The sequence below is a fragment of the Rhyacophila brunnea genome, unplaced genomic scaffold, assembly GCF_057557595.1.
Source record: "Rhyacophila brunnea isolate RB1 unplaced genomic scaffold, BYU_Rbru_1.0 scaffold_1, whole genome shotgun sequence".
NCBI lineage: Eukaryota > Metazoa > Arthropoda > Insecta > Trichoptera > Rhyacophilidae > Rhyacophila > Rhyacophila brunnea.
This window is the reverse complement of record NW_028232751.1, coordinates 26231371-26253747: the sequence shown is the minus strand read 5'-3', so window position 1 is coordinate 26253747 and position 22377 is coordinate 26231371. Positions and strand designations below refer to the sequence as shown.

General features: G+C 34.7%; 1 protein-coding gene across 2 annotated transcripts in view; it reads left to right on the top strand.

Moving 5' to 3' along the window:
• LOC147079628 (uncharacterized) overlaps positions 1-22377 on the top strand; it is a 40995-nt gene that overhangs the window by 6066 nt on the left and 12552 nt on the right. Inside the window, exons 3-8 of one of the 2 annotated variants that reach the window (XR_015070028.1) lie at positions 1707-1958; positions 6590-6841; positions 11473-11724; positions 16356-16607; positions 18248-18496; positions 20442-20502. Coding sequence is in view for 1 of the 2 variants with exons in the window: in XM_085942625.1 (XP_085798751.1) it covers positions 1730-1958; positions 6590-6841; positions 11473-11724; positions 16356-16607; positions 18248-18496 (1234 nt within the window). In the remaining variant the exon portion in view is untranslated. The remainder of the gene's footprint in view (positions 1-1706; positions 1959-6589; positions 6842-11472; positions 11725-16355; positions 16608-18247; positions 18497-20441; positions 20503-22377) is intronic. The other variant, XM_085942625.1, reaches the window with a different exon arrangement.

Here is a 22377-nt window from a genome sequence, read left to right as displayed (position 1 = left end):
ACACAGCTTCCTGCTGGATAATACAGTGGTAGGACAAAAAGTTTGAAAATGATTCATCCTTCTTGCAGAGGGCAATAAATCCTTTGTTTTTACCTACCATTGCTGGTGCCCCATCGGTGATTATCGCAGACAGCTTGTGCAAAGGCATATTTATTGACTTGGCGTATGTTCTGAATGTATTATAAATATCCTCACCCCTTGTCCTTTCTTAGGTAATATCGCGGGTGCCATGGTGCCCGCGGGCACGGGGTTGGGAACCCCAGGTATAGAGTATATAGAATTGTATAATGTAATCACTGCATGTTGGCCATTTGGCGTAAATACCTCAATTTATCTGTTTGATTTCGATAATCATGCGCAACTATAGCCACTCTATTACTACGTGTCTTATATTTTTTCTTTATAACATCAAGGCGACCTGTATGAGCACTAGCCAGGGAACTCAGAAATAATGGGAACTGAAATACACAACGGGTAAGGCGATAGGAGGTAACCGACTCGAGTAAGGAAGAATCCGGGTTAAACTTACACACGTGTTAAGAATACGTTTTACGTCGAATACTAAAAACTGCTCTCGGTTTATGCATTTACGCTCATTTAATGTTGGTGTATTACACACACTATTGCACTTGCATAATGCGTGCTTTATTTTCGTAGGACACTCACACATTCAAAAGCCTGCTTCATCATGCGGCGTATAGAATATTGCCTATCGGTATTCTATTTATTATCTGTTCTGTGGCACTATCTAATAATAATCGGGGTGCCGGACGAAATCAAAAATCACAAAAAAAATGTTTTTTTGTCTCCTGTAACAAATTGCGCAATCGTAACACTTATTTGCATTGAATTGCGCAAATTTTACAAGGGAAACAAAAAAAAAAGATTTTTTTGTAGATAAAATGGGTTTTTGTCTCCTGCGAAAAATAAGTTTATTTGAGGCTTTCTAGCGATTAGTAATGCAGAAATTAGGTATATAATTTGATGTATTATGGCGTATTAAAAATCTATCAACATAATAGAGATAGGACAATTTCAATATTAAATTTATATTTTTCCTGAAAGGTCATAGTTATATTTATCGTTGTTCTGTTTTGTCACTGTTCTGTTTTGTCGTGTTCTGGTTTGTCGTGTTCTGTTTTGTCATGTTCTGATTTGTCGTGTTCTGTTTTGTCACTGAAACCATTTTATTTATAATTCATAAATCGAATTTTTTTCGATTTTCGGTCCGGTTTTACTTACTGTAATCAAAATAATTCACTCAGTCATAATGAAACATGGAAGAAAACAAGTATGATAATAATTAACAACAGAAGCGGGCTGTCAGTGCAATTTGTCAAATGTAATCGGTTTGTTCAACTTATGGCAGAGGGGCATTCGGTGTCCGAGTTCGGCCAGATGCTTATATACAAAATTTGGATGAAGCCAAATCATACGTTTTGCATGCCATCTGGCTTATAACCGTATTCAAAAACATGGGGTGGATGGGTTATAACAAAACAATATTTATAGAAATTATTGTTTGTTCAGATACATATATGTTCAATGATACGTATTACATGTACATTAATGTAATTTCAGATACATATAATATGAATTATTCAAGTTCATTCCATAACTTCCAATAAATTATTCATTTATTACTTAATTATTATTCAACATATTCCCCATATACAAACATATTTATATGTATTTGAATATTTCAGTACCTAGCAGCGTGCAGAGAGAAATGTGCTCCACTGAGCAAACCTCATCAGACTTGAAAGCTAAGCGGCTGAAAACGAATGTTGCAGAAACAAGTGAAGTTGATGCCCGTGTACCCAAAAGATCTTCTACACATCATGCAGATGTCGATAAACCATGTCCGGGTGGATACCGAAGAATGCGAATATGTCGCGCTAACATGAGTGTAGTCGATACAAATGCAGATCACACATTTACCACAACAGGTGGCGAGGGTATGTATGACATTTCTGAAATTACATTATGGCCGGATAATCCGAATGCCGAAATAATGTTATTGAATAAATATAATCATTACAATATAATATAAGAAGTCTCTTGAGAAGTAGGTACATGATTACTATAGCGGAAGGTAGGTACCTAAATAAATTAAAGTAAATGCTTATTGTGATAGTATACCACGTATTATGCATAAACCGTTTCCAGCACAATCATATGAATTGAGTTATTAAAAAAATATATATATATTAATTAGATTTTCATTCATCTGCGTCTGATATGCATTTACTAATGAAACTTTTGAATTCGAAAGCATTATTGCTTTTACGAAAAATATGACGTTGTAGATTAGTTTCATCTATGAAAGGAAAGTTTAATATAAATAAAGCAGTCATGATTGAATAAAATGAAGCACCAATTGTAAAATAGACAATACCGTAGAACCTCGTTAACCTATTCCTCGCGCGCGTCATGTAGCGATGCCGGTGATCGCCGTATACGTGAGCCGCGAGCGTCGCCTAGAGGTGACAGTAAGTTTCTACTGTTGTGTTTTCGTTATTTGGTAAGCAACAGAGACGAAATTTGTTTTACGAACTTGCTTCATTATTATTCTACTGACATCTGTTGATTTCTGTCATCCAAACATTATGAAATAGTTCGTAATATAGCAAAGACTCGACCCATATCGACTTCCTTCAAAATACAAATAATCAGTTTTGTCGATTCAAATATCTCCGCTAGTTGGTTGCGTAATATGCGCAGGCGCGTGATATCATTTCCGGCTCCGGCTTTGTTTGGAATAGTGCGGTGATACTATTTCAACAGTGTGTGTCTGGTTTCGTACGGTTATCGATACCATTCAGTTTCGGCTTTTATAAAATTACTTTGAATACGCGATTCTGTGATTAAGTGTAATTATTTTAATCATAATATTGGAGATTTCATGCATTTTACCCATTGAAATTAGTGTAAAATGTGATTAAGTAGTATTTTAAATTTCAATAATATAATTTCGAGTTCACAGATTCTTCATATATATTTTTATATACATTTGTAATAGTGACAATAAGTTCGTGTAGGTACATTGTGTAGTGAAATATTTAAAGTTAATTTTTGTACATTGCGATCAAAATGTCTGCGCGTGATAGTGTATCCGATGAGGAAGCCCAAGAATCCATTGAATACTTGGATTCCGATTATGAAATGGAAACTGATGATGAAGGAGAAACAGGGCTGGCAGAACCACACAATATTGACGACCCTTCTGATGTTGACCATAATGTGGGAGAGGCTTCCACTTCCACCTCTGGACATGATGAAGCACCAGAGGCTTCCACTTCCACCTCTGGACATGAAGCACCAGAGGCTCCACGTCAACCGTGGACCGCGGGACCATTTGTGCCAATTGTGTATGACTTTGACAGTTTTAACACTGGTGTTAATCCAAGTGTAGGCTTGAATGAGAATTCAAGTGAAATGGAGTTTTTCACACACTTTTTAAATGAAGATATAATGGGTAAAATAGTGAACTTTACCAACGGCTATCATGATCATCTGACCAACACACAAGTCCACACACCTAACGCCCGAATTCATAACTGGTATGATACTTCCATAAGCGAATTTTACATATTTTACGCTGTTACCCTATTGATGACGAGAAACCGCCGTCTTACAATAGAGGAACACTGGAGTACCGACCCTTTGTTAAATGCAAAAATTTTTAGCCAAACGATGGTCAGAGATCGTTATGAGCTAATTTTGCAAATGCTTCACTACTCTGACAGTGAAACCCCTGCCGCTGATAGACTTTACAAAATTAGAACACTTCTCGACCACTGCAGAAATTTGTTCAAAGACTCGATGTTGCCGAATGAAAACCTCTGTATAGATGAAAGTATTATAGTATTTAAAGGACGACTTATATTTAAGCAGTTTATACCTTCAAAAAGACATAGGTTTGGGATTAATTTATTTGTGATTTGTGATGTTGAAACTGGATATATTTTAGATTTTATAATTTATTGTGGCGACGGAACGGAAATTACCGATAGTGAGAAGTTGGGTGTGTCTGGGGCTGTTGTGACCACATTGATGAGGGACTATTTTGGCAAAGGCCATAAACTTTTTTGCAACAATTGGTACAGCAGCCCAGAATTATTTGAACATTTGTTTAAACAAAAAACAAATGCGTGCGGGACAGTTCGCAGCAATCGGAAGCAAATGCCGAAAATTTAAAAATTAAAAAAGGGTGAAATAAAATCTTTAAACCGACACCCTTTGCTTGTGTTGAAATGGCATGACAAAAGGGAGGTACACATGATAACTACCATGCACGACGACTCAATGGTGCCCACACATAAAACCAATAGAGCCACAGGACTACCCATTATAAAACCGAAGTGCGTTGTTGATTACAACAAAAACATGGGCTCTGTCGATAAAGTTGACATGATGTTGAGTAGTCTGTCGTGCATGCGAAAAACAATTAAGTGGTACAAAAAAGTTGGTTTCCACATCATTGATTTATTTTTATTAAATGCTAGTATTATTTACACAGTCATAACCGGTAAAAAAACTTCTTTGGCCGATTTTCAGATAAAAGTAATTCGTCAATTAATAGAAAAATATGGTAGTGCCTCAAAACCTTCAACATCATTAAATATACCTTCTTCCAGTAATAATCCAAAAAGAATGTTAAAAACCGAACTTTTAAAACATTTGCCACGTCAAGTTCCCCCAACTGAGAAAAAAGTCAAAGCATTTAGGCGGTGTCGGGTATGTTCCCAATCTACCATTAAAAATACAAAAAGAAAAATGACAAATATTATGTGTCGAGAATGTGATGTAGCTTTGTGCCCTCAGCCCTGTTTTTACGATTACCATGAAACTATTAAATTTTAAATTCTTGTCCGATAAAATTTTATGTTAAGTGTTTTGAAATAACCCCTCAATAATAAATAAAGTGATTTCGTAATATTTTTTATGTGCTCTGTAAAATATTAATGTGTTCTGTGTTTGAAGTGGGGTTCCCACGTATCATGCCCTAATAAACTTGTCATCGGCGCAAGTCGAGGGCTTAGTGTCAAACAACACTATCTACAAAAGTGCAACTTTACAGGAGAGCCAAAAATCGTTATTTTAGATTCTTGTAACTCAACAAGGGAAATGTTTATTTAAAACCTAATGTTAATATTTTATAATTTATTGTGTATTGTACATTTATCTTGCTTATGATGATGTTAAAATTTATAGGGATAGTTTTAAGAAAATATGAAAACAAGGGTAACTTATGTAGTTAGCGTTAAACTTTACTGACGATTTAATAAGAAATTAGAAAAGATTGACATAATGTTGTTTGACTATCATGTAGCCATAAATGTAAAATAACGTTATCTCAAAAAAAAAAAAAACACTTTTTTGTAGATAACGTTGTCTGACTTTAAGCACTCGAAGTGTCCATGCCACTTGAAGTACGACAGTGGCCGCCTGGTATGTACCTATGCATGGTTTTTTTTACTATGGGACGTGTTTGTTCAAGCTCTATCGCCTCATTTAAGTCGTATTTGTTTATTTTTAGATGTCGTAAAATTATTAGGAATGTATATTTATCGGTTCTACTGCTTCTCGGATTTTTAATGACAGTTTTTAACGAGTTATGATATGATTTATGATTCGTAAAAATCACGCCGCCGACAAATGATATACATTGGGGCGACCATTGGCGCGACGAAAAGGTTAATAAGAACACAGATGATTCGAAATTCGCCGTAATTCGAAATTTTCACGAAAAGTCCCTTGAACATTATTTTTGTATAAAACCATACCTTTAATTCGAATTTCGTAATTCGAAATTAATTCAGAGTCCTGGCATATAAAAATATTCAATAAATCGTAATAAAATACACTATTTCATGAGCCAGTCATTGAAAATTGTGACAGACTTTTCGTAAAACATCATAAATTACATATTTTAAGAAAGTAATAGAAAAATCCTGACATTTTATGACCCATTAACACACACGGAACCGGAAATTTGGTAGGCACTCGCATGACCGTAAACGATATTGATAAAAATCAAAATTTTAATATTTTTCCCCCATACATTTTATTTATAATTCATAAATCGAATTTTTTTCGATTTTCGGTCCGGTTTTACTTACTGTAATCAAAATAATTCACTCAGTCATAATGAAACATGGAAGAAAACAAGTATGATAATAATTAACAACAGAAGCGGGCTGTCAGTGCAATTTGTCAAATGTAATCGGTTTGTTCAACTTATGGCAGAGGGGCATTCGGTGTCCGAGTTCGGCCAGATGCTTATATACAAAATTTGGATGAAGCCAAATCATACGTTTTGCATGCCATCTGGCTTATAACCGTATTCAAAAACATGGGGTGGATGGGTTATAACAAAACAATATTTATAGAAATTATTGTTTGTTCAGATACATATATGTTCAATGATACGTATTACATGTACATTAATGTAATTTCAGATACATATAATATGAATTATTCAAGTTCATTCCATAACTTCCAATAAATTATTCATTTATTACTTAATTATTATTCAACATATTCCCCATATACAAACATATTTATATGTATTTGAATATTTCAGTACCTAGCAGCGTGCAGAGAGAAATGTGCTCCACTGAGCAAACCTCATCAGACTTGAAAGCTAAGCGGCTGAAAACGAATGTTGCAGAAACAAGTGAAGTTGATGCCCGTGTACCCAAAAGATCTTCTACACATCATGCAGATGTCGATAAACCATGTCCGGGTGGATACCGAAGAATGCGAATATGTCGCGCTAACATGAGTGTAGTCGATACAAATGCAGATCACACATTTACCACAACAGGTGGCGAGGGTATGTATGACATTTCTGAAATTACATTATGGCCGGATAATCCGAATGCCGAAATAATGTTATTGAATAAATATAATCATTACAATATAATATAAGAAGTCTCTTGAGAAGTAGGTACATGATTACTATAGCGGAAGGTAGGTACCTAAATAAATTAAAGTAAATGCTTATTGTGATAGTATACCACGTATTATGCATAAACCGTTTCCAGCACAATCATATGAATTGAGTTATTAAAAAAATATATATATATTAATTAGATTTTCATTCATCTGCGTCTGATATGCATTTACTAATGAAACTTTTGAATTCGAAAGCATTATTGCTTTTACGAAAAATATGACGTTGTAGATTAGTTTCATCTATGAAAGGAAAGTTTAATATAAATAAAGCAGTCATGATTGAATAAAATGAAGCACCAATTGTAAAATAGACAATACCGTAGAACCTCGTTAACCTATTCCTCGCGCGCGTCATGTAGCGATGCCGGTGATCGCCGTATACGTGAGCCGCGAGCGTCGCCTAGAGGTGACAGTAAGTTTCTACTGTTGTGTTTTCGTTATTTGGTAAGCAACAGAGACGAAATTTGTTTTACGAACTTGCTTCATTATTATTCTACTGACATCTGTTGATTTCTGTCATCCAAACATTATGAAATAGTTCGTAATATAGCAAAGACTCGACCCATATCGACTTCCTTCAAAATACAAATAATCAGTTTTGTCGATTCAAATATCTCCGCTAGTTGGTTGCGTAATATGCGCAGGCGCGTGATATCATTTCCGGCTCCGGCTTTGTTTGGAATAGTGCGGTGATACTATTTCAACAGTGTGTGTCTGGTTTCGTACGGTTATCGATACCATTCAGTTTCGGCTTTTATAAAATTACTTTGAATACGCGATTCTGTGATTAAGTGTAATTATTTTAATCATAATATTGGAGATTTCATGCATTTTACCCATTGAAATTAGTGTAAAATGTGATTAAGTAGTATTTTAAATTTCAATAATATAATTTCGAGTTCACAGATTCTTCATATATATTTTTATATACATTTGTAATAGTGACAATAAGTTCGTGTAGGTACATTGTGTAGTGAAATATTTAAAGTTAATTTTTGTACATTGCGATCAAAATGTCTGCGCGTGATAGTGTATCCGATGAGGAAGCCCAAGAATCCATTGAATACTTGGATTCCGATTATGAAATGGAAACTGATGATGAAGGAGAAACAGGGCTGGCAGAACCACACAATATTGACGACCCTTCTGATGTTGACCATAATGTGGGAGAGGCTTCCACTTCCACCTCTGGACATGATGAAGCACCAGAGGCTTCCACTTCCACCTCTGGACATGAAGCACCAGAGGCTCCACGTCAACCGTGGACCGCGGGACCATTTGTGCCAATTGTGTATGACTTTGACAGTTTTAACACTGGTGTTAATCCAAGTGTAGGCTTGAATGAGAATTCAAGTGAAATGGAGTTTTTCACACACTTTTTAAATGAAGATATAATGGGTAAAATAGTGAACTTTACCAACGGCTATCATGATCATCTGACCAACACACAAGTCCACACACCTAACGCCCGAATTCATAACTGGTATGATACTTCCATAAGCGAATTTTACATATTTTACGCTGTTACCCTATTGATGACGAGAAACCGCCGTCTTACAATAGAGGAACACTGGAGTACCGACCCTTTGTTAAATGCAAAAATTTTTAGCCAAACGATGGTCAGAGATCGTTATGAGCTAATTTTGCAAATGCTTCACTACTCTGACAGTGAAACCCCTGCCGCTGATAGACTTTACAAAATTAGAACACTTCTCGACCACTGCAGAAATTTGTTCAAAGACTCGATGTTGCCGAATGAAAACCTCTGTATAGATGAAAGTATTATAGTATTTAAAGGACGACTTATATTTAAGCAGTTTATACCTTCAAAAAGACATAGGTTTGGGATTAATTTATTTGTGATTTGTGATGTTGAAACTGGATATATTTTAGATTTTATAATTTATTGTGGCGACGGAACGGAAATTACCGATAGTGAGAAGTTGGGTGTGTCTGGGGCTGTTGTGACCACATTGATGAGGGACTATTTTGGCAAAGGCCATAAACTTTTTTGCAACAATTGGTACAGCAGCCCAGAATTATTTGAACATTTGTTTAAACAAAAAACAAATGCGTGCGGGACAGTTCGCAGCAATCGGAAGCAAATGCCGAAAATTTAAAAATTAAAAAAGGGTGAAATAAAATCTTTAAACCGACACCCTTTGCTTGTGTTGAAATGGCATGACAAAAGGGAGGTACACATGATAACTACCATGCACGACGACTCAATGGTGCCCACACATAAAACCAATAGAGCCACAGGACTACCCATTATAAAACCGAAGTGCGTTGTTGATTACAACAAAAACATGGGCTCTGTCGATAAAGTTGACATGATGTTGAGTAGTCTGTCGTGCATGCGAAAAACAATTAAGTGGTACAAAAAAGTTGGTTTCCACATCATTGATTTATTTTTATTAAATGCTAGTATTATTTACACAGTCATAACCGGTAAAAAAACTTCTTTGGCCGATTTTCAGATAAAAGTAATTCGTCAATTAATAGAAAAATATGGTAGTGCCTCAAAACCTTCAACATCATTAAATATACCTTCTTCCAGTAATAATCCAAAAAGAATGTTAAAAACCGAACTTTTAAAACATTTGCCACGTCAAGTTCCCCCAACTGAGAAAAAAGTCAAAGCATTTAGGCGGTGTCGGGTATGTTCCCAATCTACCATTAAAAATACAAAAAGAAAAATGACAAATATTATGTGTCGAGAATGTGATGTAGCTTTGTGCCCTCAGCCCTGTTTTTACGATTACCATGAAACTATTAAATTTTAAATTCTTGTCCGATAAAATTTTATGTTAAGTGTTTTGAAATAACCCCTCAATAATAAATAAAGTGATTTCGTAATATTTTTTATGTGCTCTGTAAAATATTAATGTGTTCTGTGTTTGAAGTGGGGTTCCCACGTATCATGCCCTAATAAACTTGTCATCGGCGCAAGTCGAGGGCTTAGTGTCAAACAACACTATCTACAAAAGTGCAACTTTACAGGAGAGCCAAAAATCGTTATTTTAGATTCTTGTAACTCAACAAGGGAAATGTTTATTTAAAACCTAATGTTAATATTTTATAATTTATTGTGTATTGTACATTTATCTTGCTTATGATGATGTTAAAATTTATAGGGATAGTTTTAAGAAAATATGAAAACAAGGGTAACTTATGTAGTTAGCGTTAAACTTTACTGACGATTTAATAAGAAATTAGAAAAGATTGACATAATGTTGTTTGACTATCATGTAGCCATAAATGTAAAATAACGTTATCTCAAAAAAAAAAAAAACACTTTTTTGTAGATAACGTTGTCTGACTTTAAGCACTCGAAGTGTCCATGCCACTTGAAGTACGACAGTGGCCGCCTGGTATGTACCTATGCATGGTTTTTTTTACTATGGGACGTGTTTGTTCAAGCTCTATCGCCTCATTTAAGTCGTATTTGTTTATTTTTAGATGTCGTAAAATTATTAGGAATGTATATTTATCGGTTCTACTGCTTCTCGGATTTTTAATGACAGTTTTTAACGAGTTATGATATGATTTATGATTCGTAAAAATCACGCCGCCGACAAATGATATACATTGGGGCGACCATTGGCGCGACGAAAAGGTTAATAAGAACACAGATGATTCGAAATTCGCCGTAATTCGAAATTTTCACGAAAAGTCCCTTGAACATTATTTTTGTATAAAACCATACCTTTAATTCGAATTTCGTAATTCGAAATTAATTCAGAGTCCTGGCATATAAAAATATTCAATAAATCGTAATAAAATACACTATTTCATGAGCCAGTCATTGAAAATTGTGACAGACTTTTCGTAAAACATCATAAATTACATATTTTAAGAAAGTAATAGAAAAATCCTGACATTTTATGACCCATTAACACACACGGAACCGGAAATTTGGTAGGCACTCGCATGACCGTAAACGATATTGATAAAAATCAAAATTTTAATATTTTTCCCCCATACATTTTATTTATAATTCATAAATCGAATTTTTTTCGATTTTCGGTCCGGTTTTACTTACTGTAATCAAAATAATTCACTCAGTCATAATGAAACATGGAAGAAAACAAGTATGATAATAATTAACAACAGAAGCGGGCTGTCAGTGCAATTTGTCAAATGTAATCGGTTTGTTCAACTTATGGCAGAGGGGCATTCGGTGTCCGAGTTCGGCCAGATGCTTATATACAAAATTTGGATGAAGCCAAATCATACGTTTTGCATGCCATCTGGCTTATAACCGTATTCAAAAACATGGGGTGGATGGGTTATAACAAAACAATATTTATAGAAATTATTGTTTGTTCAGATACATATATGTTCAATGATACGTATTACATGTACATTAATGTAATTTCAGATACATATAATATGAATTATTCAAGTTCATTCCATAACTTCCAATAAATTATTCATTTATTACTTAATTATTATTCAACATATTCCCCATATACAAACATATTTATATGTATTTGAATATTTCAGTACCTAGCAGCGTGCAGAGAGAAATGTGCTCCACTGAGCAAACCTCATCAGACTTGAAAGCTAAGCGGCTGAAAACGAATGTTGCAGAAACAAGTGAAGTTGATGCCCGTGTACCCAAAAGATCTTCTACACATCATGCAGATGTCGATAAACCATGTCCGGGTGGATACCGAAGAATGCGAATATGTCGCGCTAACATGAGTGTAGTCGATACAAATGCAGATCACACATTTACCACAACAGGTGGCGAGGGTATGTATGACATTTCTGAAATTACATTATGGCCGGATAATCCGAATGCCGAAATAATGTTATTGAATAAATATAATCATTACAATATAATATAAGAAGTCTCTTGAGAAGTAGGTACATGATTACTATAGCGGAAGGTAGGTACCTAAATAAATTAAAGTAAATGCTTATTGTGATAGTATACCACGTATTATGCATAAACCGTTTCCAGCACAATCATATGAATTGAGTTATTAAAAAAATATATATATATTAATTAGATTTTCATTCATCTGCGTCTGATATGCATTTACTAATGAAACTTTTGAATTCGAAAGCATTATTGCTTTTACGAAAAATATGACGTTGTAGATTAGTTTCATCTATGAAAGGAAAGTTTAATATAAATAAAGCAGTCATGATTGAATAAAATGAAGCACCAATTGTAAAATAGACAATACCGTAGAACCTCGTTAACCTATTCCTCGCGCGCGTCATGTAGCGATGCCGGTGATCGCCGTATACGTGAGCCGCGAGCGTCGCCTAGAGGTGACAGTAAGTTTCTACTGTTGTGTTTTCGTTATTTGGTAAGCAACAGAGACGAAATTTGTTTTACGAACTTGCTTCATTATTATTCTACTGACATCTGTTGATTTCTGTCATCCAAACATTATGAAATAGTTCGTAATATAGCAAAGACTCGACCCATATCGACTTCCTTCAAAATACAAATAATCAGTTTTGTCGATTCAAATATCTCCGCTAGTTGGTTGCGTAATATGCGCAGGCGCGTGATATCATTTCCGGCTCCGGCTTTGTTTGGAATAGTGCGGTGATACTATTTCAACAGTGTGTGTCTGGTTTCGTACGGTTATCGATACCATTCAGTTTCGGCTTTTATAAAATTACTTTGAATACGCGATTCTGTGATTAAGTGTAATTATTTTAATCATAATATTGGAGATTTCATGCATTTTACCCATTGAAATTAGTGTAAAATGTGATTAAGTAGTATTTTAAATTTCAATAATATAATTTCGAGTTCACAGATTCTTCATATATATTTTTATATACATTTGTAATAGTGACAATAAGTTCGTGTAGGTACATTGTGTAGTGAAATATTTAAAGTTAATTTTTGTACATTGCGATCAAAATGTCTGCGCGTGATAGTGTATCCGATGAGGAAGCCCAAGAATCCATTGAATACTTGGATTCCGATTATGAAATGGAAACTGATGATGAAGGAGAAACAGGGCTGGCAGAACCACACAATATTGACGACCCTTCTGATGTTGACCATAATGTGGGAGAGGCTTCCACTTCCACCTCTGGACATGATGAAGCACCAGAGGCTTCCACTTCCACCTCTGGACATGAAGCACCAGAGGCTCCACGTCAACCGTGGACCGCGGGACCATTTGTGCCAATTGTGTATGACTTTGACAGTTTTAACACTGGTGTTAATCCAAGTGTAGGCTTGAATGAGAATTCAAGTGAAATGGAGTTTTTCACACACTTTTTAAATGAAGATATAATGGGTAAAATAGTGAACTTTACCAACGGCTATCATGATCATCTGACCAACACACAAGTCCACACACCTAACGCCCGAATTCATAACTGGTATGATACTTCCATAAGCGAATTTTACATATTTTACGCTGTTACCCTATTGATGACGAGAAACCGCCGTCTTACAATAGAGGAACACTGGAGTACCGACCCTTTGTTAAATGCAAAAATTTTTAGCCAAACGATGGTCAGAGATCGTTATGAGCTAATTTTGCAAATGCTTCACTACTCTGACAGTGAAACCCCTGCCGCTGATAGACTTTACAAAATTAGAACACTTCTCGACCACTGCAGAAATTTGTTCAAAGACTCGATGTTGCCGAATGAAAACCTCTGTATAGATGAAAGTATTATAGTATTTAAAGGACGACTTATATTTAAGCAGTTTATACCTTCAAAAAGACATAGGTTTGGGATTAATTTATTTGTGATTTGTGATGTTGAAACTGGATATATTTTAGATTTTATAATTTATTGTGGCGACGGAACGGAAATTACCGATAGTGAGAAGTTGGGTGTGTCTGGGGCTGTTGTGACCACATTGATGAGGGACTATTTTGGCAAAGGCCATAAACTTTTTTGCAACAATTGGTACAGCAGCCCAGAATTATTTGAACATTTGTTTAAACAAAAAACAAATGCGTGCGGGACAGTTCGCAGCAATCGGAAGCAAATGCCGAAAATTTAAAAATTAAAAAAGGGTGAAATAAAATCTTTAAACCGACACCCTTTGCTTGTGTTGAAATGGCATGACAAAAGGGAGGTACACATGATAACTACCATGCACGACGACTCAATGGTGCCCACACATAAAACCAATAGAGCCACAGGACTACACATTATAAAACCGAAGTGCGTTGTTGATTACAACAAAAACATGGGCTCTGTCGATAAAGTTGACATGATGTTGAGTAGTCTGTCGTGCATGCGAAAAACAATTAAGTGGTACAAAAAAGTTGGTTTCCACATCATTGATTTATTTTTATTAAATGCTAGTATTATTTACACAGTCATAACCGGTAAAAAAACTTCTTTGGCCGATTTTCAGATAAAAGTAATTCGTCAATTAATAGAAAAATATGGTAGTGCCTCAAAACCTTCAACATCATTAAATATACCTTCTTCCAGTAATAATCCAAAAAGAATGTTAAAAACCGAACTTTTAAAACATTTGCCACGTCAAGTTCCCCCAACTGAGAAAAAAGTCAAAGCATTTAGGCGGTGTCGGGTATGTTCCCAATCTACCATTAAAAATACAAAAAGAAAAATGACAAATATTATGTGTCGAGAATGTGATGTAGCTTTGTGCCCTCAGCCCTGTTTTTACGATTACCATGAAACTATTAAATTTTAAATTCTTGTCCGATAAAATTTTATGTTAAGTGTTTTGAAATAACCCCTCAATAATAAATAAAGTGATTTCGTAATATTTTTTATGTGCTCTGTAAAATATTAATGTGTTCTGTGTTTGAAGTGGGGTTCCCACGTATCATGCCCTAATAAACTTGTCATCGGCGCAAGTCGAGGGCTTAGTGTCAAACAACACTATCTACAAAAGTGCAACTTTACAGGAGAGCCAAAAATCGTTATTTTAGATTCTTGTAACTCAACAAGGGAAATGTTTATTTAAAACCTAATGTTAATATTTTATAATTTATTGTGTATTGTACATTTATCTTGCTTATGATGATGTTAAAATTTATAGGGATAGTTTTAAGAAAATATGAAAACAAGGGTAACTTATGTAGTTAGCGTTAAACTTTACTGACGATTTAATAAGAAATTAGAAAAGATTGACATAATGTTGTTTGACTATCATGTAGCCATAAATGTAAAATAACGTTATCTCAAAAAAAAAAAAAACACTTTTTTGTAGATAACGTTGTCTGACTTTAAGCACTCGAAGTGTCCATGCCACTTGAAGTACGACAGTGGCCGCCTGGTATGTACCTATGCATGGTTTTTTTTACTATGGGACGTGTTTGTTCAAGCTCTATCGCCTCATTTAAGTCGTATTTGTTTATTTTTAGATGTCGTAAAATTATTAGGAATGTATATTTATCGGTTCTACTGCTTCTCGGATTTTTAATGACAGTTTTTAACGAGTTATGATATGATTTATGATTCGTAAAAATCACGCCGCCGACAAATGATATACATTGGGGCGACCATTGGCGCGACGAAAAGGTTAATAAGAACACAGATGATTCGAAATTCGCCGTAATTCGAAATTTTCACGAAAAGTCCCTTGAACATTATTTTTGTATAAAACCATACCTTTAATTCGAATTTCGTAATTCGAAATTAATTCAGAGTCCTGGCATATAAAAATATTCAATAAATCGTAATAAAATACACTATTTCATGAGCCAGTCATTGAAAATTGTGACAGACTTTTCGTAAAACATCATAAATTACATATTTTAAGAAAGTAATAGAAAAATCCTGACATTTTATGACCCATTAACACACACGGAACCGGAAATTTGGTAGGCACTCGCATGACCGTTAACGATATTGATAAAAATCAAAATTTTAATATTTTTCCCCCATACATTTTATTTATAATTCATAAATCGAATTTTTTTCGATTTTCGGTCCGGTTTTACTTACTGTAATCAAAATAATTCACTCAGTCATAATGAAACATGGAAGAAAACAAGTATGATAATAATTAACAACAGAAGCGGGCTGTCAGTGCAATTTGTCAAATGTAATCGGCTTGTTCAACTTATGGCAGAGGGGCATTCGGTGTCCGAGTTCGGCCAGATGCTTATATACAAAATTTGGATGAAGCCAAATCATACGTTTTGCATGCCATCTGGCTTATAACCGTATTCAAAAACATGGGGTGGATGGGTTATGACAAAACAATATTTATAGAAATTATTGTTTGTTCAGATACATATATGTTCAATGATACGTATTACATGTACATTAATGTAATTTCAGATACATATAATATGAATTATTCAAGTTCATTCCATAACTTCCAATAAATTATTCATTTATTACTTAATTATTATTCAACATATTCCCCATATACAAACATATTTATATGTATTTGAATATTTCAGTACCTAGCAGCGTGCAGAGAGAAATGTGCTCCACTGAGCAAACCTCATCAGACTTGAAAGCTAAGCGGCTGAAAACGAATGTTGCAGAAACAAGTGAAGTTGATGCCCGTGTACCCAAAAGATCTTCTACACATCATGCAGATGTCGATAAACCATGTCCGGGTGGATACAGAAGAATGCGAATATGTCGTGCTAACATGAGTGTAGTCGATACAAATGCAGATCACACATTTACCACAACAGGTGGCGAGGGTATGTATGACATTTCTGAAATTACATTATGGCCGGATAATCCGAATGCCGAATAAATGTTATTGAATAAATATAATCATTACAATATAATATAAGAAGTCTCTTGAGAAGTAAGTACATGATTACTATAGCGGAAGGTAGGTACCTAAATAAATTAAAGTAAATGCTTATTGTGATAGTATACCACGTATTATGCATAAACCGTTTCCAGCACAATCATATGAATTGAGTTATTAAAAAAATATATATATATTAATTAGATTTTCATTCATCTGCGTCTGATATGCATTTACTAATGAAACTTTTGAATTCGAAAGCATTATTGCTTTTACGAAAAATACGACGTAGATTAGTTTCATCTATGAAAGGAAAGTTTAATATAAATAAAGCAGTCATGATTGAATAAAATGAAGCACCAATTGTAAAATAGATAATACCATTAGACAATACCGTACAACCTCGTTATTAAGAACACCGATGATTGTCATAAATTACATATTTTAAGAAACAACCAAGGAATTTCCAGATGCTACATAAACATATTGAACAGTATATACAGTGATGCCACAGCATGCGTGAAACTCCACAAACGGTCGTGTAAATTCCCCATTAACAAAGATGTCCGGCAAGGTGATACCATTTCACCTAAACTATTCACCGCTACTCTTGAGGACTTATTTAGGAAACTTGATTGGGTGGAAAAAGGTGTTCCAATTAATGGAGAGCACCTCAGTCACCTGCGCTTTGCAGATGATATTGTTATACTGTCACAAGAACCGAAAGATCTCCAAGGTAGAATGCAAGAACTCGCGGATGTCAGTCAAACAGTCGGTCTAAAGATAAATGTCTCAAAGACAAAAGTGATGAGGAACTGCGTTTTGCTGTTTTCGGACCCTGCGATTATCTGTATTTCTGGCACCCAACTCGAGCAAGTCAGCAGCTACGTCTATCTCGGACAGCAGGTGTCCATAGACGGAAGCATGCACGATGAAATTGCTCGAAGAACAAAGCTGGGATGGAGTGCTTTCGGACGTCTGAATAGTATCTTCAAGAGTGACCTACCATTATGTCTTAAGCGTAGGGTGTTCAACCAATGTGTGCTACCCGTGCTCACCTATGGCTGCGAGACGTGGACCCTCAACACGAGAGATGTCCAAAGGCTAAGAGTCACACAGCGAGGCATGGAGAGGTGCATGTTGGGCATCACGCGAAAGGACCGTAAGAGAAACGAATGGGTTAGGAAGCAGACAAGAGTACGCGATGTAATAGACGTTGCCAAACAGCTGAAATAGAGATGGGCGGGGCACATTGCTCGCCGAAAGGACGGCCGCTAGACAAATGCCGTCATCCAATGGTACCCAAGGGGTACGAAACGGCCACAGGGTCGCCCTAAAATCCGCTGGATTGACGAACTGGTAAAATTCGGCGGAAATACGTGGCAGCGAACAACACAGGACCGAGAGAGTTGGAGAAAGCTTGGGGAGGCCTTCATCCAGCAGTGGATTGACCCCGGCTGATGATGATGAATAAAAAAAATCCTGACATTTTATGACCCATTAACACACACAGAACCGGAAATTTGGTAGGCACTCGTATGACCGTAAACGATATTGATGAAAATCAAAATTTTAATATTTCAGTACCTAGCAGCCTACAGAATGTCATGCGCTCCAGTGAGGAAACCTTATCAGACTTGAAAGCTAAGCGGTTCAAAACGAATGTTGCAGAAACAAGTGAAGTTGGTGCCCAAGTACCCAAAAGATCTACACAACATGTAGATGTCGATAAATCATGTCCGAGTGGAACTACAAGTAATATTATGTCGATAACGGACAGGAGTGTAGTCAATACAAATGCAGATCACTCATCTACCATAACAGATGTCAAAGGTATGTATGACATTTCTGAAAATGGACTACCTCTCAATGGAAATACTGTTCAATCATCAGATAAAGTTTCCGGTTCATGTAGGTAAACTACAATAATATATATTGATGCCTTAAGTATAGGCTATGTCCAATACATATACATATATGACTAATGTAATCCTGCAGTGTTGTTCCACGTTATTAGTAGCATGAGAACTCACTGCAGGATGTAATTGAAAATAATTTTTTGCTTTAAATTTATTGTAATTGTATATGGCAGGGTTCCCTAAATTTCATTGTTATGACTAAGGGTTATGTCAGCCGGATAGAAAAATAAGACATATCGTCATTGAAACTAGAAAATTGTGTAACTCCAAAAACACTACTTTACAGGAGAGATAAAAAACATTATGGTTTCCTATACAAATATATGGTTTGGAGTTAAATCATCCATGATTTAACAATGTTACAATTTTTCTGAAATTACAAAATTTGCAAGATGGATAGATATTATCAACGGCCACTAGATGGCATTCAAAGTCAATTTTCGATTAAAACGGAGTTACACAATTTTCTAGTTTCAACGACGAATTTCATTAATTGCGATATACAGGATTAATGGAGTAAAAGTGACATTATAATCAAACAATGAGTTAGAACCAATTTTCACACTACCACATATCTTTTTATGTGTGTAACGGGATTCAAACATGTAACTGGTTCGTATGAAAAGATATGAGCACCAGTCTTTAATCACTCGATAGGCGATATTTTGTCAAGACAATATTATTTGTGATGTCCATAATAATGATGAGGAAAAATACTGTTTATAGATTATCAAATAGAACATTGCCAAATTTAGATACTCTAACCTACAAATACAATATAATATAAATGATGTTTTTTAACATTGTGATGGATGGCTCAATGTTGCCAAATTTCAAAATGAAACTAATCCACCAACAATAAATTAAGTTTTGTCATAAATACGGAAATGATTACTAGAAAAGATGCAATCTAGACAGGCAATCATTGAAAATGTTGAGACAAGCAATCATAGAAATTTTAGAAAATAGACTACCTCAATATAAATACTGTTCAATCATCCAATAAATTTTCAGGTTCATGTAGGTGACTACACTAATATATTGATACCTTAAGTATAAGCTATGTCCAATATATGATTAATGTAATCCTGCAGTGTTGTTCCACGTTATTAGTGGCATGAGAACTTACTGCAGGAAGTAATTGAAAATAATTTTTTTGCTTTAAATTTTATACGGCAGGGTTCTCTAAATTTCATTGTTATGACTAAGGGTCATGTCAGCCGGATAGAAAAATGGACACATTTCATTAATGGCCCACATGCCCAATGTAGCTCAAAATGGAGATTTTATGGTATTTTCAAAGCATTAGCCTGAACATTCCTTAAACGTTGTAGATAATCTGTTTATATAAGTTTGAGGCATTATTATCCTTTATATTTATTTTAAACATTTTGATGACTGCATAAAGTATTTTTATTACATAAAATAGTATTCTTTTAAACCTCTCGATCTAATGTTTTAGAATATAGTCATATTTCAGTACATCCATGTGCAGTGGTGTTGAGATTTTTTAGGTTTATTAATTTTTAAACGCATTTATAAAACATGTCATGCTGAACAGCTATACCCTCCATTAACCAGCATTTTTCATAAACGCTCTGAAAACATACGATCATGGACCGGAAGATGTGAAAGTGGCGCACAATATAAATGTCACAATGATGGACTCTTTAACTCATTACGTGCGTCCAACGCAACTATTGAGTTGGCCATTAGATATAATTAGCATGTTATTGAAATGTGGTAATTAATTAGTGATTAACAGGTCCGCAGTGAATGCGTTAAGTAAAGTGGAAAAGTGTTTCATTTGTGTAGCATCTTGGGAACCTACATGTATTGTTTGAAGTGTTATATTCCAGTACCCTTAAAACGCTACAGCTGAGACCTGCCATTCATCGACAGAAAGAAAATACTTCCTATGTAATGTATTTTATTATATATTTTGTCATATTGCCCATTGCATTTTAAATATAATTTAGCGCATCTTGATTTAATTATAATAATTATGTTGCTTGCAGTGGCGTAGGTTCTATTTTAATGTTTAACTTAGCTTCTAAAAAACAATTTCTTTATGAAAATTTGTTGAACCTAATCTGGTGATGGTACAAATTGATTTATCTATCCATCTGTAATAATTGAAATTACAAAGTGAGGAATCACCAACATAATATCATCGTTGAACTGTTGAAACCTTCGATACGACTGAATTGTTTTTTATGCTTACTGTTCGTTTACTACATAGTTTAGTAAAAACCTCAATGACCTACCACCAAAATTAAAATATAAGCAATTGTAGAAACCTCTGATTTAACATGACGTCTCACAGACTTTGACAAAATTGAAATTCTACCTTCATGTTTGTGCTTCTAGAGCAGTTTTTCTTATTTCCCCTGTAAATTTTGTCACATCAGAGATTTTAACAGGTCAGCCCAAATGAATTGCTGCGCTTTGTTCTATGTTACTGTTTACTGTATGTAATAAGTGTGTATTTTTTATTCTTTTCTGTTATTCTTTTTTGCATCTACCTTGCAGTTGTTTTTATTGCTCAATTGACTGAAAATTTTGTTCCTATTCACATTTGAACTATTTTACAGGAAAGTTGTTAGTAGTTGTATTATGTATCAGTGGCGATGGATGAAGGTATGCTGTTAAGATCCAACATAAATAGTGCACACTTAACATTGTCAGTCATACTTATCCGTTTTCATTGAACTAAGAATACAATTTTCAGATGGCGTTGGTTAATTTTTTTAAATTTATTAAGCCCTGCCCACCCAAATCATAATCAATAAAAAATACTCTTCTATCTATAAAATATGCTTTGACTATTATCAAGTATGTCTTGGATTAAGCAAGGTTTAATTGAATTTTAAAGACTAACCAACACTATCTGAAAATTGTAGGCTTAGTTCAATGATAACAAATATGTACGACTAACAAAATTTAGTGTGCACTATTTATGTCGGATCTTAACAGCCTACCTCTACCCTTCACCACTGTTTTGTATAGTATAGATTGTATGCAACATATTTTTTGACAGTTTCTGTAGGCTGTTTCAAGGGTAAAATATTTTGAATGTGCATTTGAATAATAATTCTGCATTTATATACTTTCTCCCAACAAGTTGTCTTCGCCACTATTGCTTGCTTGTGCTACTTTTATTTTGTTCTTGTTTAATTAAATAAACCAGTAAACTCAATAACTTTCAAGCCTTTCCCAATTTTTGTTAAGTCTTAAAATTACTTATGTTTGCCGTGCACAAAATATGTAACAGACTTTGCAACGCATCTATCTAGTAGCGCCTGCTTATTAACAATTGGCCCTTTCTCCAGATAAAGAGCATTGTCAGATAACACTAATTTTCACTAAATCAATTCAAAGGAAGAAAATAAACTAGAAAAGTGCTAGGTTTTCTCAAAAGATGTATAGGAACTATATTTTTAAAAAAAAAACCATATTCGGGTATTGTTTTTACGGGAACAAGAATATATTGCATATATATTGGTTTACACATCTATATTGCATTTTTATTGATAGGATAGATAAGGTACAAACGGCCAGCATTTCGAAACAGAAATATGGTGTAATATTCTATATCTCTATGTCAACTTTTAAACATTTTGCAATGTCGAAATGGCTCCATTTAACGCCTGATATTACATGCTATATGCATATTAAAAAATTCTAAGTTCACAACGCTATATTAAATCGTCACAATAAATAGCGTTAGAAGTATTGGAGTGGTGATGCACAGCATGTATCACATGATTTTTGAACTGGAATGTCGTGTTTTAA